Source organism: Colius striatus, chromosome 5, assembly GCF_028858725.1.
Source record: "Colius striatus isolate bColStr4 chromosome 5, bColStr4.1.hap1, whole genome shotgun sequence".
Classification (NCBI taxonomy): domain Eukaryota; kingdom Metazoa; phylum Chordata; class Aves; order Coliiformes; family Coliidae; genus Colius; species Colius striatus.
In genome coordinates, this window is record NC_084763.1 from 8,256,557 (window position 1) to 8,273,851 (window position 17,295).

At 39.5% G+C, this 17,295-nt stretch overlaps 1 protein-coding gene across 5 annotated transcripts in view; it reads left to right on the forward strand.

Annotated features, from left to right (window-relative positions):
- Positions 1-17,295, forward strand: part of ELMO1 (engulfment and cell motility 1) — a 309,377-nt gene that overhangs the window by 97,108 nt on the left and 194,974 nt on the right. For all 5 annotated transcript variants that reach the window (XM_061996717.1, XM_061996716.1, XM_061996714.1 and 2 more), the window contains 4 exons: positions 666-701; positions 8,111-8,210; positions 14,479-14,630; positions 15,447-15,525. In XM_061996717.1, the coding sequence (XP_061852701.1) occupies positions 666-701; positions 8,111-8,210; positions 14,479-14,630; positions 15,447-15,525 (367 nt within the window). The remainder of the gene's footprint in view (positions 1-665; positions 702-8,110; positions 8,211-14,478; positions 14,631-15,446; positions 15,526-17,295) is intronic.

Here is a 17,295-nt window from a genome sequence, read left to right on the forward strand (position 1 = left end):
CATGGAGCTGGTGCAAGGTGGTTCCGAGTTGTTGAGTAAATGCAATCCTGGAGTTAAAAATCCCAGGCAAATTCTTTAAACTCAACAGAAAACTTGCCCTTGACTTCAGAAAGTCGGGGTTTTGGTTTGTGATGGTCCTGGCTACACAACAACTTTCAGCTATGCTGACAACTCTGCCATCAGTATTAGTGATGGACACTGGAGGTGAATAAATAGAGTTTTTCAGGCAAAGGACTACATGTTATAGCAATGAGACAGAAAATGAATCATATGTAAACCTTTGTTGTTTTGTACCAAAGATGGCTTTTACACAAATACTTAAGTAATTTTAAATGCACAGGCATGCTTTAATGGTCAACATAAACAGCTTTTAGAGAAATTGGGTATATTTCCCCTACTAACTGCCTTTTCTATTGTTTTCTTAAGAGACGTTGACACAAGTATTCCGAACAAGTGTTTGAAATTAATCGTGAACGTTCTTTACAGGTTACTAAACTGTTTCTGTTCACAGCAAATTGTTAGTAATTTACTGCATCTTACTGTGTGTCTGCCTTTGAATTTTCTGAATCAAGCATGGGTGTGTGGGAGTGTGTCTGTATGCATAGGTAAATAGAGTACAGATGTTTTAAAGTGTGTCTCCTCACGTGCAAGTTTTAATTTTGCAGACGATATCAGAAATTGCAGAAGATAATGAAGCCCTGGTAAGAATCTGGTTAGCTCATCACCTTGCACACTACCTCTTCTTTTGCATGACTGAGTTCAGGCCCTTGTGCTAATCTTTATATGTCATACAACTGTGCCTATTCATTCAGCAAGTCTTCAGCCTTCTCTGTTTTCTTGCTCTTTGCCTGTTAAAGTTTTCTGATGAAGCCTTTTTTTCGCTTTGCTTGTGGAATGAGTGCTTCCTTTCTGTAACTTCTGGGGGGGCTTCTACTATATCTGAAGTAAGGCTTTTGTTCTATTCTCTTTTTTAATTTGAGCAAACAAATAACTTCACTGCCTTTGCCAGTTCCCCTCTTAAATTTGTCTGGGTTACTTGATTGATAGTAGGCAATATTAGTTACAGATGTTAGTGTGACGAAAGCAAGAGTCACTGTGCCAGTCTGAATTCTTACTGTTTGCTGGTCCCAGGTAATGCTAATTGTTGTGGATTCCTACAGTTTTCCTTATGCAGTTAAGGGTCTCATGGTAGAAAGTTCAAAAGCATGCTTATTTGCCTGATTTTAAATGGAACACTTCTATGGGCTTCAAGTTAAGCACAGGCTTCACAGGCTTTGATAAGTTGGGACTCCAAGAGATACTTTAATATCTTGTTTGGCTGGCAAATTTGACACCTCAGGTATAGCTAAAACCCAAACAAGCAAAGAGTAATTAATCAGTTAACTGTTCATCTGTCACTCCAAAAGCCTGATGTAGTTTATCACACAGGAAAGGCAGCCCCACTTCTTAATCTCTGCTAAATCATACTTCCACAAATCTGCTGTAAACCAGGTTCTGAACCATTTTAAAATCATTGCCTAATAAATGAGTTAGTAAGAATAAATTTGGCAGGAAACTTAAATCCTTCCTCTACGTTTGCTTTCTGAACTTAACACAAAGCAACTTGTTTCATAATAGAAAAGTTTAGGTTCTGAGGAAAATGATTAAAATGCCATGAGGCTTTCAGAGTTCTTGGCAGCATCACCCCTGCTGAGACAAGGTACCTCCTGTGCATTTAGATGGTGGGTTTTTCCTTACTGCTGGGAAAATAGTTCTTTGTGGAAAAATACTCCTTCAGCATCTTTCTGCTTCCAAATTCTGTCATCCTGTAGGCTTCTCTAAATATGTGATTGTTCTCATGGCAGTACTAGAATAATGACATATGGTTACATTGCACCCTGGTTTCAGGACTTGATCCTGCTGATGAAGTGAATTAGTATTTTTTTTTTTTACACAGTTGAGTTTTGTTACTCAAGGGAACAAAGCTTTAGCCCCTTTAAGAGAATTCTTATTGATCAGTGTGGATACAGTAGATAAGAAAGTGTATGTGACTAAGGTTTATTCGAACTTGGGAAGCTAAATCCTGCCACTAGAAGTTTCGATTTATAACAAAGCAGCTGAATATTTTGATTTCCTTCAGTAATATGTGAAATGATACAATTAAAATAACACAAAACATTGGGTTTGAGACTTGTACTAAAGAAGGTAGCAGAGCCAGGATATGAAGCCAATAGTTCTGGAGATTGGCCTGTTCACGCATTTTGAAGGCAAAGTGTATACACTAGTGCTCTATGAGTGTATTTATTGAACATGCTGACTGTTTTTCACCCATGTATCAATGGGAAAAGGTCCAATAAAACAAGAACTGCAAGAAAACCCACCAATTCCTCAGCGCCTGATAAAATAAACTAAAACTTTGCAACCTCCACCTGCTGTCTTTCTGGCTAAAGAAATATCAAGAAACTAAATGCTAATTAAATAAAATAAGTTAGGTTTGATTTACAGGATGACAGATTTCATAAAGTGCCAGTATTTATCTCTTGTAACTTGCATATGCTAGCCTGACTTAATTAAAAGCCAATTTTCACAGACAGGCCTTGTTTAATAGCTTTCTGCAACGAAGTTCCTGGGAAACATGAGTTTCTTTTTCTCTGTCTTATCAGTTTTAGGGGTTCTCATTTTGTGTTGGGATTATATTTATCCCATATTGACTAATACTTGGATTAAAACCAAAACAACCAAACTAGAAACCCCTCAAAATTCCCATGAAAACAGGTCTATTAGTTGATGTTTTCATTGCAGTACTGTAGTCACACCACACTGATTGAAGACTGATGTTTTTCCTGGGTAGATATTCCTGATCTTTTAAGAAAAGTTGGTCCATTTAAGGAAATTACCATGTAATGAGCAAAAGCCAGAATTCGAAAGATGAGGAATTAGAGGAAAGATTATTCTAATCATATCTTCATGAAGAACCAACTTGTATTAGTTCCCCTGGGCTGTTTTCCCAAGCAGACAAATGCTTAATGTATGTCAAAGTGGGTTTAGTCATACTCTGTAATAAGAGTATGTACACCTGGATTTATCCAAGAATAGCTACAGTCCTGTTGAAGAATCATAGCTTGTGTTCTTCAATCAGAGTTAATTTTCAAGCTTAGGGATGCCCTGATACCAGAGGGATACAAAGCTGATTCAGGTTTCGGGAGTGCGAGTGGTTTAAAATCAGTAGGATTGATCCCTTGGAATGAACTGTACCACAAAGAAATGTTTCAGTGGTGCTTGGCATGATAAATTAAAAAAAAATCAAAACCCTGCTACACTGCCATTGACACAGATAAGTGCATTTTCTGCAATCACCTAGAAAAACAGGGGCAGCCACCCTGCAGATTGTTCAGTCATTTTAAGCTGCCCTGAGTAAGAAACAAGTAGGTGTGAATTGCTCCTAGTTTGATTTGATGGTGGCTTAGCTTCACCCTTGGAAAGGTTACTTGAAGAAAGGAGGCAGTATGGAAGCAGTGAAGAGGAGCCATAGCAATAAAAAAGGGTACTTGTTCACACTGTACTTGCAAAGCATCCTGCTGCACCATCAGTCTTCATTTTAGAACTAGTTAGGTTCTTGCCCCCATGGCTTTTTCAGAGCTCTTACCCACTGATGATTAGATATATTCTACTCCCCTGTTTAAATTTATTCGTGGCCACTTATCCTTGACAAGTATAACTTAAAAAGCTGTTCTTACCCTTTGACATTGACCTCAATGATGTCAGGCCTTTCAGCTGTCCAATATTAGACTGTGAGCACAGTTGCTGAATGATAAGGGACCTAAAGTTAACCACTTCCTTAACTCCTGTATTTGGTAGTAGGCTGCTACTCTCTTCTTGCCTCCTGCCCAGTTAAAACTGTTTATTTGCTCCCTCCCCTCTGCACGATTAGAGGTCAGCTTTGGTTCTGTTTCACTCATTAAGAATGGGTATAAAGATGTAATGGGCTGGTGGCTGTATCCTGGTTGTGACAAGCACCAGTTAATTTCCAGGTTCCTCTGTGTAATTTTTAGAATGTAGAGCATGAGACAGGCCATCTAGCTTTATAAAAGCTTATATTGATTTTTTTTTTGTTACATGATAGCACCTGAGCCTAATTATCTTGATTTAAAGAATCATTTGAAGAGCCGAATATTTTCCCCTAGTAGTAGCAAAATGTTCACTTTCATATGTGTGTTAAATGTGGATTGAGACTTCTTTTTTTTAAAGACATCTAGGGAATTTTGGTGCTCAAGACCCATTTATTTTGATGAGAAATTCAAATTGCTTTAGGCACCATTCAGAAAATCAGACATAGTTCTGGATATATATATCTGTCTCTGAGGATTACTTGGCACACATGATAAAAGGTGGTTTAGCATGTAGAAATGATACTAGGAAAGCAAATGAGAGACAGGTGTGATGGTCAGAGTCACATGCACATTCCTGTCTTTAGTCTGAGGAGGGAAAAGCTAATGTCCAAATGCATTAAGTGTTTTTTCTTCACAATTTCTGCAGGTAACAGTGCAGAAAATTCTCAGAAACGTAAATTAACCAGCTTTGACCTAATATTTCTCTAAAACTTGGAGCTGTGAAACACAGTTGTTGAGGTGCACAGGCTGTGGATCAGAGCCTGGTCGCTCATCCCCACTGGAATGACTCATGCTGGGACAGCTGATGACATTGCAGACCACAGCTTTTGCCAAGAGTTGCTGTGAGTGAAGAGGTGCTTCATAATCAGCTCACCTGTCCTCACAACTGTGGTTAGAGGAGGGGAGTCAGACAGCAGAGAATGAGGAAACTTCATCACTTGTCCCGATGTGACGTGTCCCCATGTTAAGAGCCAGAGCCCTGAACAGCATTCAGGAAGGACTGTACAAGTAGCTGGCCCGAGAGCATAGATCATTAAAATGTCAGTGTTAGTGAGTTATGAAATTGCAATTACACAGTGCATTTTTCTGATTATTTCTTTCCTCTCGCTGTGATGGCACACATTAAAAAGCACCTTCATCAGGAATTGCCTTCCAACTATGAAGCCCTTTTGCCAGAGCAGCAATATTTACAGAAGTGTCATGCCTTGTGCTGTGCATTAGTCTAAAAAGATTTTATGAAGAGGCCCTGTTATAGTTTGGATTTTTATATGACTAAAACACTTACTGAGATTTCGAGGTTTAACTCTAGTTTTAAGCTCCTACCATGTATTTTCTAAGATTACTTCTTTTGTGAACAAGCTTTTATTCCCTTGAAGTTTCTAGCATCTATTCTGTCTGCTGCTTTTAATAGTATGAGTGCATCTGTGCGTGCGTGTCTTGAATTGCTTGGAAGTCTATTTCTACCTATCTGTTTGTGTTTAAACACCTAACAATGAATCAATACTACTCCCTTCCCCCTCCAGATACTTTAATCCTTGTCTTGCTCTAGTTACCCTGGAGATTGCTTTGATCTCTAGCCTTGCTATTCCTAATGCTTATCCTTTAAGCCTGGCTTTTGACTTTTGCAGTGACACTTAGTGTATATACAGAAGTGCAGATGCATATATATATATAAGAAATACATGCTGTATATGTGTGGTGCTGCATAATATCTCAAGTTGGAGTATTTCTTGCAGCTTGATTAGTCCCAGTGTTGCACCCATTCAGCCCTTAATTATTTGAAGGAGTGTCACTGGAGTGACACCTGGTGGGTTATCTGCTCATTTTACACTCAAAAGTACTTTCACCTTCTGGATCCCAAACTTACTTTATCATTGTCACATCTACTACAACCAGGTTTAAATATTAATACCAGTATTTGCAGCTCCATTAACCCAGTTTCACCTCCAAAGCTGTTGGAGAAGGCGGGATTAATTGGCAGGATTAATCAGTGGTTTTGGAGAGAGGAATAAGAAAGTCTGTTGAATTTCAGGTTAGTTTAATTCCTTTACATTTCAGCTACTGCTGTTCTGAAGGTTAATATCCATATGCTGGTTTAATGCAGTTTGAGCAGCCCCTCTAAAGTAATGTTAAAGGGGTTTATCTTTCTTTTAGGTTACAGAAGAGTATTTATCAAACACAAGTTGAGTAAATTTTTAAACAATATATGAGAAAAATTAGGGGAAATAATTTATCTGCTTAGTTTAATGCTGGCAGAAAGCTTTTTAATTGCTTTTCAATGGATGTGGCCACTCGTTTTGTATTTAATTTCCTTTTGATTTGAATCTAATTTAATGTAGCTTCTTGTGATACCCAAATTCTATATATTTGTGGAAATTATTCTGTTGTGATGTTGCATGAGAATGTCATACAAGTTTTTAGAAGGAAGTCTTTCCTAGGGATGCTACTTTATTTGTGGCTTCATAAATAACTATTTAATGCAAAAGGAATATATTGATGAAAACGACAAGACCAGAGCTGATCACATTTCCTCCAGAGTCTTATTGTTGTCTTGTTGTGAAATCCATGTTTTTTTTTGTAATGCTAATGATGACATTTTAAATCTAATTGTTAAAAGATTTGCAATGTCAAAAAAAACAAGCAAACAAAACCACCTTCCAAATCATGTATTTGCTGAACAAAACAATGACATGGCATTTTACTTGTTTGCTCTTGGGTGTGATTTTATCATTTTGTCATAAATAATCAAAGCCACTGTGGAAAAGAAAGGTGTGTTTTGGTGGTTGGTTGCTTTACTCCCAAAATGTCAAGAATGGCAAATTTAGTGGAGGGCATCTTGTGGAGTTTTGATGAACAAGAGCTGCTTTCTTAAATGAAGGGGCAACTAAAGGCTGCAGCTGACTGTCAGAAATCCCTCAGTGGCAGATTATATCAAATCCACTAAACTGGCTTTTGGAGTTGCTATGATGAAACCCATTTTCTGCCTTATTCCTCTGTACTGCTGTAAATGTCTTCTGCCTGAGCCAGACATTGACTTGTTTGTCTTGGCTTGGTGCAGAAGAGCAAATCACAGCATAAGGATTACCAATTACATTGTTTAACTATGCCTATAGTCTTTGACTCACGTTTTCAACATACTCGAGCATTGCAGTTCCAATCTGACTGAGGTTTGGGGCTTTTTTTGAGTTTTATCTTTTTATTAGGTAAGCTGTTGCATTAAAATCACTGGGACTATTCATGCTGTTTAGATTGACTGTATGCTTATGCTTGTTAATGGCTTAGTGGTAGAGTACCTTGCAGGCAGTTTGGCATGCCCTTAAAGGTAAAATGCTGCTGCTTCATCTCAGGCTCTGTGCAACTGCTGCTTGTATTGAGTAGTTACCTCATTGAACAGCTTCTTCATTGAAATCATTACAACTGCTCTGACTATTTATAGAACTGAAGTTAATCTTTAAAAGCTGATTTTTAACATGGAAAATTCCTCTGCAGCCAGACAGGTTAGAGCATATTGTTTGTGGTGAGTTTAAACCCATTTTGAATTTAGTGGAGTTCATATAAACATGCACTGAATCTCAAATTTAGTGGCCTGAAGAACCTAAACAATTTCAGCTGCATGATTAGATAAGCTGTGCTTTGCAAGTCACTGGCCCATAGATTGCCCATAGATAAACAAAAGGAGATGCACCTTCAGGTTCAAAGAAAGAAATGGAGGCATTAATTGTTGGAAAGTTGCTGCTCAATAGAAAAACACTTCTGATGCCTTTTAAAATGGATTTGCTTCCTTGTAAGAGAAGGAACAATCAATGCACTAGCTTTCTGCCAATCTGCTTGATACAGAGGTACCAAAACGTGACACTTCTGTATGATATTCAATTAGGAGCTTTTCCATAAGTGGCTAAGAAAGAGCTCGCTTCTTTTATTTTGTTAGATCTGAAACTCTGAATTTATAAGAGATATTTAATTTGGACTATCTGATTTCCTTGAGCATTGCCTATGGTGTTCTCCTGGGCATTAATTCTTCTCTTACAAAATTGCTTTCTTCCAGGTGACTGTTCTTGATCTCCATGCTAAATTGTTTTACAGACTCTCTGTTGCACGGCCTCTCTTGCTCTTCTGCTACCTCTTAGTCCATAATTGGCTTCATTTTCCTGCCTTTCTCAAAGCTTCCTGCTGCTTTATTCCCTTGGTCGTTGCCCTGCTGCATTACTGGAAAATGTTGTCATGACTCCTGTCTCTTGCAGCTTTGGAGATATGTTGTCCTTTACACTGACTGCATTTGTTGAGCTGATGGATCATGGGATTGTATCGTGGGATACATTCTCTGTGGCATTCATTAAAAAGGTAAATTTGTAATCAATGCTATCTATTCTATATCAGTTTAAATTTTGGAGGTGAGTCATGTTTGGTGGTTTTGTTTGGGTTTTTTCTTCCCTCCCCCAGGTACATTATTTAGGTCATTCGTCAAAAAGGTACATGAAAATAGGATTAAAGGGCCATTTCAAACTATAAATATTTGTAGTTGTAAGATCTGGCACAACTTCTGTGGAAATCAGTGGGAGTGAAATGGGATCAACACTGTATTAGGCTTATTATGCAAGAACTTGCTCAAGTGCAATGTGACCTCCCTGTGCAGATACCATGCAGTTAAAGCAAAAATGAGTATTTTGATTTAATGGAAATTAAAATGAGTAATACCTTATTTCTTGAAACAAAACCAGCGCTGAAATGTTTCCTCAGGGAGTATAGGAGGAAGGGAAATGAGTTAGTTTACAAATTGAAATGAAGCTGATATCTGCTGAGTTTATCAAGTTGAAATCTGGCCTCCCTGTGTCTCGCAGCTGAGATCTATGGTTTTGAAACAGATCTTGCCACAGTTTGCAACAGTTTTGTTCTGTTCTTACATGTAGGAGATGCACAGAAGCAGCAGAAACATGGGAGTGTTCTTGAAGTAGAAGACCTCAGGAAAAAACAAAGCTTCTCTTCCTGATTTAACCCTTTTAATTTACTGTGGGGGAAAAAACCCCCACCCTCCACCTGTTTACAAATAATTTCCCAGTGAAACTGAACACAAAAGTTAAGTTGAAATGTGTTTGTACAGGTTCAAAAGATACAAGAATATTTAACAGAGTGTGTCAGTGCAAAGGCTTTGTAATTTCAGTTTGGTTAGAAAATTGACACCACAAAAGTACAAAATGACTTTTGTTGCCAAAAGTTGAAAGAAGAATCAATTATGACAAGAGCATTAGATATTAAAGTTCGGTTTTGGTAATTAAAAATGATGGATGTTATTTGTAGGAAAAATTAGTAAAGTTGATCTGGTTTTTAGACTTTTTTTTGCCTTATCTTGCAGTCAGTACAGATGATGATGATTATTATCTTTTCATGGCAAAAGAAAATGGTACAACTGTTTTATAACTGACCTCATAGAATACAAAGTCAAGCCTAGAGTGTCTCATTTTCTGGCTGAACCTGCTAAGAAGAGAGTGAAGAAAGTTGCTAACGTGAACGTCACTGAATCGTGGAATTGTTTGGTTGAAAAGACCTTTCAGATCAAGTTGAATCACTGCCCTCACTGCCAAGCCCAGCACTAACCTAGGTCCCACAGCCCTTCAGCTACATGGCTTTTTGATATCTTCAGGGATGGGGACTCTACCACTTCCCTGGGCAGCTTGAATCATAGAATGGTAGGGGTTAGAAGGGACCTTTAGAGTTCATCTAGTCCAACCCCCCTGCAGAAGCAGCTCCAGCTAGATCAGGTCACACAGGAAAGTGTCAACCCTCTCAGGGAAAAAGTTCCTCCTAATCTCCAATCTAAACCTCGCCTGACACAACCTGAGGCCATTTCTTCTTGTCCTGTCACTTGTTACTTGGGAAAAGAGAGCAACTTCTTTCACGTAGTTGCAGAGATGGCTTATGTCTCCCGTCAGCCTCCTCTTCTCCAGGCTAAACAACCCCAGTTCCCTCAGCTGCTCCCCATCAGACTTGTGCTCCAGACCCTTCCCCAGCTCCATTGCCCATCTCTGGACACACTCCAGGTCCTCTTGTAGTGAACTGGACACAGTATTCGAAGTGTGGCCTCACCAGTGCCGAGTACAAGGGGACAACTGCTGCCCTGCTCCTGCTGGTCTCATTATTCGTGATACAGGCCAAGATACCCTTGGCCTTCTTGGCCACCTGGGCACACTGCTGGCTCATGTTCAGCTACTGTCCATTAACACTCCCAGGTCCTTTTTGGCAGGACAGTTTTCCAGCCACTCTGCCCCAAACCTGTAGCATTGCCTGGGGTTGTTGTGGCCCAAGCACAGAGCCCAGCCTTATTAAACCTCATACAATCAGCCTTGGCCCATCACTCCAGCCTGTCCAGGTCCCTCTCAAGGGCCATCCTCCCCTCAAGCAGATCTGTGCTTCTGCCCTGCTTCATAAATTCTAAATTTAAAAAATTCTAAATATAAATTTGTTTAAATCTGTCAACTTTGTGACTCAAAATTGTCATCTTCACCTAACTTTAGCAAGATCTTTTGCCCTGTGGTAACTACAGAAGACAGTGTATTGGGCATCCCCATTAGTGACTCATCTCTTCTGTCTGGCACTTCCATAGGTTTCCCTGGGCAGAGACTCAGTTTCAAAAATGAAACAAAAGAGGCAAATAAAAGCATTCTCACAAAATACCCATGAAAACAAAACTGGCAAGTAAAAAACAAAAGTGAAACTGGTGGACATGAGACTGAGGAGAAGAACAGGATGGTTAGAAAGAGACGGACAAGGAATGACAGAAACGAAGGAGAGAGGCATAGGTGTGTCCTGACCTGCCACATAGTTGGGAATCAGAAGAGAAGAGCCTGGGCTTTGAGGGCAAGGGGCAGACCTAAAGGAGCACCTTTGGACCATGTCTCTGGCAGTATTCTTGACTTAATTATCACTTGATTCTCTGATCTTGGCTTTTGGCAGGCCCACTTGAGGTTGCTGATGGGCTTGCTCAAGTGGTGGATAGGAAGGATAAGGGAACTAACTGATAAGTTTCTGAGGGGGAACTTTGCCATCAAGTGCTTCTGCCCTTTGAAACCGTCTTTCATGTTAAATGGAAGCCAAGCTGAAACTGGAGAGGAATTCATCTGAACTTTGTTTTATTGAATAGATTTATAACTTAAAACATAGAAGCTGGAGGAGACCTCAAGGGGAATCTCTAACTCCATCTTAATCACTAACTGCTTGGTGTTGGATGTAGTCTCCCTCCCATCCTTTGGGTACATGAAGATTGCTATTCCAGGTCTTGCAAATAAGAATTGATGCTTTCAAACAGAGCTTTGTTATTTATCTTAAGGGGAAAATACAGCATTTGAAAGAACTTCTTTATCACATACAGCATTCTCAAGACCTTTTTTCTTGCTTCCATATTAGCCTAAAGGACTTGGATGCCCTGTTCTTAGAAAATGTCATGATGACTGGGTATCAAAATACATTATACAGATTTGGTGCTCTCTTCTTTGGCTCCTTCAAGAGGAGACATGAAGTTTGTAATACAGGTTGAGATACATGAATAATTTAAAAGAGATTTTTAATGAATATCATAACTATATCATAGCTATGATTCAGAGTCTTAACCTTGATGAATTGTTTACTCTGCCTTCAAAAATGTACTGTGCAGGAAATAAGGCAGCAGGGAAAGTATCTCTGTGTCTCACAGCTGTCAGTTGTTTTTTCTGCAGTCAAATGCAACCATAGTTCCTTAATTGAAAGTGGGATGGACACTTTAACATTTTAGTGTGCATTAGAACTTAATAGAAAACAAATATTTGGCAGATTTTTCTGTACATTTGGCATCAAAATGCTCCAGGCAAATAAGTAATGAAAATACCAGTGCTCAGAAAATGAGATCTGTTTCCTTCATTGTTCTTTCTCTTGATGGCTTTTGTTAGTGGCATGGCTTTGTTTGTTTTCTTTTGTTTTTTAAGTTCAGACTTCTCTCCTGTGTTTTAAGTGATGCTGAAACGGGAAGCCAAATGATTGTAGCTCAGTTGCTATAGTTTTCTCACTTTATATGTTTAGCTCCTGTTTCAGCAGAGGACTGGAACTGAATGTGTAAAGGCATTCTGATTCCTAATTTCCCTTGAAATTGACAGGAAATTAAGCACCCACACACTTCTTTTCTATGTGGCTATATATGTCCCAATAGAACTGAAACTGGAGAGATATTAAGGTCACAGGTATTTTACTGAACAAATAGTTTTATCCTTAATGAGGCACACCCATGTGACAAGTCTTCACGTGAAAGTGCAAAGCAATGAAGTTGCTTGTTTCTGGAAGAGGTGTGGTATTTCTGAGAGCTTGCCTTATTTGATCACCAGAGTTTTTGATGAATGAGAGAAGGGTTACTTTGAAGATTGAAAGCCCCCCATGTATGTGGTGGCCAATAATCAGAGCTGCAAGTAACACAAATTTGAACATCTATTGATTCTTGTCTCTTTTCAAAAAGGGCTTCTTTTTTGTTTCTTTTTTCCACATCCAGAACTTCAAGTATGGCAATAGAATTTCTTCTTAATCTAATTTTGCTCCCTCTGGATCTGACATGCCTTATTTATTGGGGTAGACAAGCCTGTTACTTCTGGCCAGACTTCATGCATCAGCAGGGTGGTTATGAATATACATAGCTTGACGTGCAACTTACCTAGGAGATGCTTTGCATGTATGTTCAGTGTGATATGTCATAGCTTTTTAATCACACAGACCAGCTTCATACCTTGGGTTTGTGTTTATGATTCAAAAGCATTATGATCCAGGGTTAGAAGAATAAATATGTCTAAGGCAGCCTTTGCCAGACTGAGGTTTCACTCAGTTATCTACAGTGTTACACTTCTGCAGGCTCCTGGTAGGAATATGCTGTATCTCAGTGAAGCATTTACACTGACACTTGAAATATAGGAAGGAGCTGCTGCACTAAGAATAATTCATACATGTCAGGGCTTCTAAACAGCTTGGTGACAACAGCCTAACAAGTTGGGACGCAGTCTGGACATACTGTATTTCTGCTGCACAATTGATCAGTGGGTTCCTGATGACTGAGGCATCCAGGGTGCATTTGGGTTATGGTGTGAGCAGCGCAGAGTTGGTCTGTGCATACACTATCTGTATTGTGGGCCTTCTGGATATCTGGCAGCTCTGGCTGCAGAAAATGCATAAAAAACAACTGGATTACCATTAAGGTAGTATTCTAAGATAAGGCTTGTTGCTCTAAACAGTACAATGTGCATCATATATTAATGTAAATATTTCTTGGGATCCAGACTTGCCACAGATATTGAAAGTCCAGAGTAGGAAAAGGCTAATTAAGTTGCTTCTCTCCTCCTATTCTTTATGCATGCATGGGTTGGTTCTTCATTTTCTGTAAAGTCAATGTGTATTCCCTGAATTGAGTTGAATTCAGCATAGCTTGTTCCTGTTGTGATAATGCAAACCAAGTAGCAGAGCAAACAGCAGTGCTGCAAGAGGTTAAAAGGATAATCAGTCCCTCTTTCCTTGTCACCTCTGAAGAAAGTTGCAGAAAAGGCTGTTTTGTTCAGTACTACTTAATGTCACAAATGCAAAGCCATGTCTTTGTCCACATGTCAATATTTAACTAGGCAGCTTTTCCAAGTATAGGGCATGCCTTTCTTCCTCCAAAAGGAGAACAATGCCAAGGTCTAAGCAAGCATCCAGAGTCAACAACAGGATAATGATATTAGTGGCTTGTAGCATGAGTGCTGAAGAAGCACACAGACTTGAACTTTTCTGGAAATAACACATCAAACTTGAGACAAGGCCACTGTAGTCTGTTACTGAGCTCTAAAGAGCAGATAACTGTTGTCACAGGACATTTCTTCTGTCTGCCTGTGCTTAGTTGGGCACCTTTCAGCTTGATTGTGCCTGGTATCAGTGAGTTCAAGGAAAACCTAGGCAGGTCTCATTGTGTGTGCAGAAACCAAACAGCTTCCTGGGAAGCCAGGTCCATGGACTGTGGGCAGCATATGTAAGTGAGCACACTGCCACGTCTCACTGCACAGCTGTGTTGGCTCTGCACATGAGTCTGCAGCATGTCATTGCCACACAGTAAAAATGCAGAGGTCAGATCTGGTGTTAATTAATGTGCCAGTTCTCATTTGTAACCTTGAGAGATTTTTCAGGGTTGTTGTTTAAACAGCAAGGTGAGGGGGGGAGTGGCAGGGGGAGGAAAGCAGGATAGTTTGCTAGAGTGTGTTTTGCCTTCAGCCTAGGTATTTGTCTAGAGAAAACTGGCTGCACAGATTCCTACTAGAGAGAATAAGAAGTAGTCTCATTGTCCTTTCCCAGAGTTCTGGGATGTTGATTTACCATGTTCACCATGTAACGTTGAAGCATATCTTTTGATGGTATTAATATTGATGTAAATCTCTGGTGCCAACTGAAGAATCTGTGCCACCGTGTCCTTTGAAGGTATCTGCAGAGCCTGGTTGATTGCTTTCAGGTATTCACTAACACCTGGTTATGTAGACAAGGCTGCTTGTATTCTAATCTCCTTTTGAGATGTGTCCACCATTTACTTTCTTCCCTTTCCTTGTTTGCCTGATGCAAATTCTCTAAACGTTTGAATTTGTAGATAGCGAGCTATGTGAACAAATTTGCCTCGGACATCTCAATCTTGCAACGGTCACTGGCAATCCTGGAATCAATGGTGCTCAATAGCCACGACCTGTACCAGAAGGTGGCACAGGAGATCACAATTGGGCAGCTAATCCCACATCTGCAGGGGTGAGTGTTTTCAACTGCCACCTGATACAGCGGAATTTTAACATTCTTTTTCCCCTAAATGAGGACAGCATTTAGAAAAAAGAGTGGTGTAAAGACAGGCAACTCCCTGGTAACCAGCTTTTGGGTACTGCTTGATCACTTATTTATTATCTGGGTTATTTCCCCCCTACACTAAGCTACCTGTATAGTTGGAAGTGGGAAATGAAGGGAAGAATACCTCATACTGGTAAAATGCTTAATCTTTAGCATAGAGATGGAGTTGTTTTGCTTGCCAGCCTCTGGGAAGTAAGACAAAAAGGAGTCAACTTTTGCTGAGTGTATTTCGAAAGGGAAAGGCCTTTTCTTGAACAGTAATGTGAGGTGGTTAAACTGATGGAAAATGCCTCTTGTAGTATAGGGCAATGTTTGGTGTATGGTAATGCTTGGCTCCCAGATGGGATGTTTTCCAATCACCTGAAAAGCTTTTAATGTCTCATTCCCCTTTAGGGAAGATCACTCTTCCTACCTCGAGCTGTTGGGCATCTGGCAGAAGCTGATTGTCTGGGCTCCTGCTATGATCTTTGGAGGATCAATGGCCTATCAAGGGTGTGATTTGTTCCACCTTTGTTCCAGTCTACCCCTGGAACATCTTGTCTTTCTCAGCAACAGAGTCAACCTGGTCATGATCAGTGTTGATTACCTAATTTTGCACATGGTTAACATTAAGTGTAAACAGTCCCTCCACTTCTACCTGCAGCAGTGCAACTGAAAGATCAGTCTCTACAGCTTGTGTATATTCATATTCATCTCTCATGTTTATCATTTTATTCCAAACAGGACAGACCAAGAAATCCAAACATACACCATTGCAGTAATAAATGCACTTTTCCTTAAAGCACCAGATGACAAGAGGCAGGTAAGTTGAGTCTTCTATATGTAGGTATCTGTAGGAAAAGGGTATCATCTTCATACCTGCAGTTGTCCCAGTCACACTTTTCCTGCAGTTAGTTCAAACTGAAACTTCTGTTGTTTCACGTTGATGTACCATTTTAATGGAGCTACCTCCCATCTTGCATCAATATTAGCAGGGATTAAGGACTCTTCTGTGTTTTTGTAGTTCTCTGTAACCTCACATGAACCATATTGACTGTGGCTGGCTGCAGTATTTATTGTACTGAGCTCTTTGCCAGCACAGCTTGTTAAACCAGGCTACTTTTTGGTAACATTCCCCCCTCCCCCAAAATATGTTTTAATAAAATGTTCATTCCTTCTGAAAACAGAAATATCTTGCCATGTAAGCCTTTCATGACTTTTACAGTGTACTATTTATAGTTCACTTCAGTGCCAGAGATCAGAAGTCTCAAAAGGAAATAGTTCAAGATTGCTGGTTGCTGTCAAGTGAGGGTTGGAATGCGTTGTGTTACAGAATAGGGAAGTTTTACCCATGTTTATGAAATCATTAGCCTGTGTCAAAACAGATTTAGTAATTTATTTATTTAACATTTCTGTCACTAGCAGCAGTGATGATATTTCTGGTGGTGACACACTGTTAGCATCCAGAACAAGTTCACTGGGAGCTGCTGATCAGTTCTGACAATGACTTCCCTTAGATTTATTTACATTTTTAAATGCTGGAGATGATTTAAACAAATATCAAAGCCCTAATGGGTAACTTTTCTCTTCAAAAATATTTTAAAGATTACAAACAAGGGATGGCTCCATTTAAAAAAAACAAAACTAAACCCCTTTTTTCCTCATTCTTTTTTTCCTTCTTCTTCCAGTACAGCCTTAAGTTAAGGAAGAACACATCTAACAAACAAAAATTGGAATGAAACCTTTGTTTTACTTTTGGCATAGATCTATGACAAGTCCTTGTAAGAAAAACAAAGGTTTTGCTTTTTACAGTTGCAAGTAGTGCACATACTGCTTATGGTTCTGTGAAAAGTACACTTTGGTCATATTTGATGTTGAGAGACAATGTCAGTTGTAGATAAGGCTTTGGTCTTAATCAGCAGGCATGTGTTTCTGAGGATGACAGTACCACAGGGTATTCCCAGCAAGTAAAGCTGTATTTCACCAACCATGAAACCATCTAATGAGGCTGGCAGTAAACCATGCAGACTTCACCTATAGAACCCGCTGTTGTGACATGAAATTATTAGTTGTAGAGTTTATGACCATCGGATTCTAACGATCTGATTTGGCTTGAAAGCCAATAGCTCTGACAGTTGCAGAAAATTGCCTTCAGCAATTAATAACCTAGAATAAGTAGTCATAATCTGTTAGATTTCTCTTGATGTCTGTCCTGTGGTTAATTAGTAAACTACACATTGGAGAAGATAGGTGTCCATGAGTTTCAAGATGAGGATAATCAGTATTGTTTACTGAATTCTGTCTTTCTAAGATCATGAACTGAGGTGATGTATTCTGCTGTCATTACCTGAAAGTAACTACTCAAAAGTTAAGGTTCAGCACACACCACCAGTTTGAAACTGCCCTAAAACCCCTTATGACTGCAGGAGTTTGGCAGCCTGTCTGCTGCTGCCTTACAGGGACCAGCATGATGTGGATCACTGCAGTGCAGTTAAGGACAGGATTTAAAATGGTGCTGGTATTTGAATTCCTTCCCCTCTTTTTTTTCTTCTTTTCTATTTCTGTAATGCAAAACCCCAAGAGGTTCAAGGCC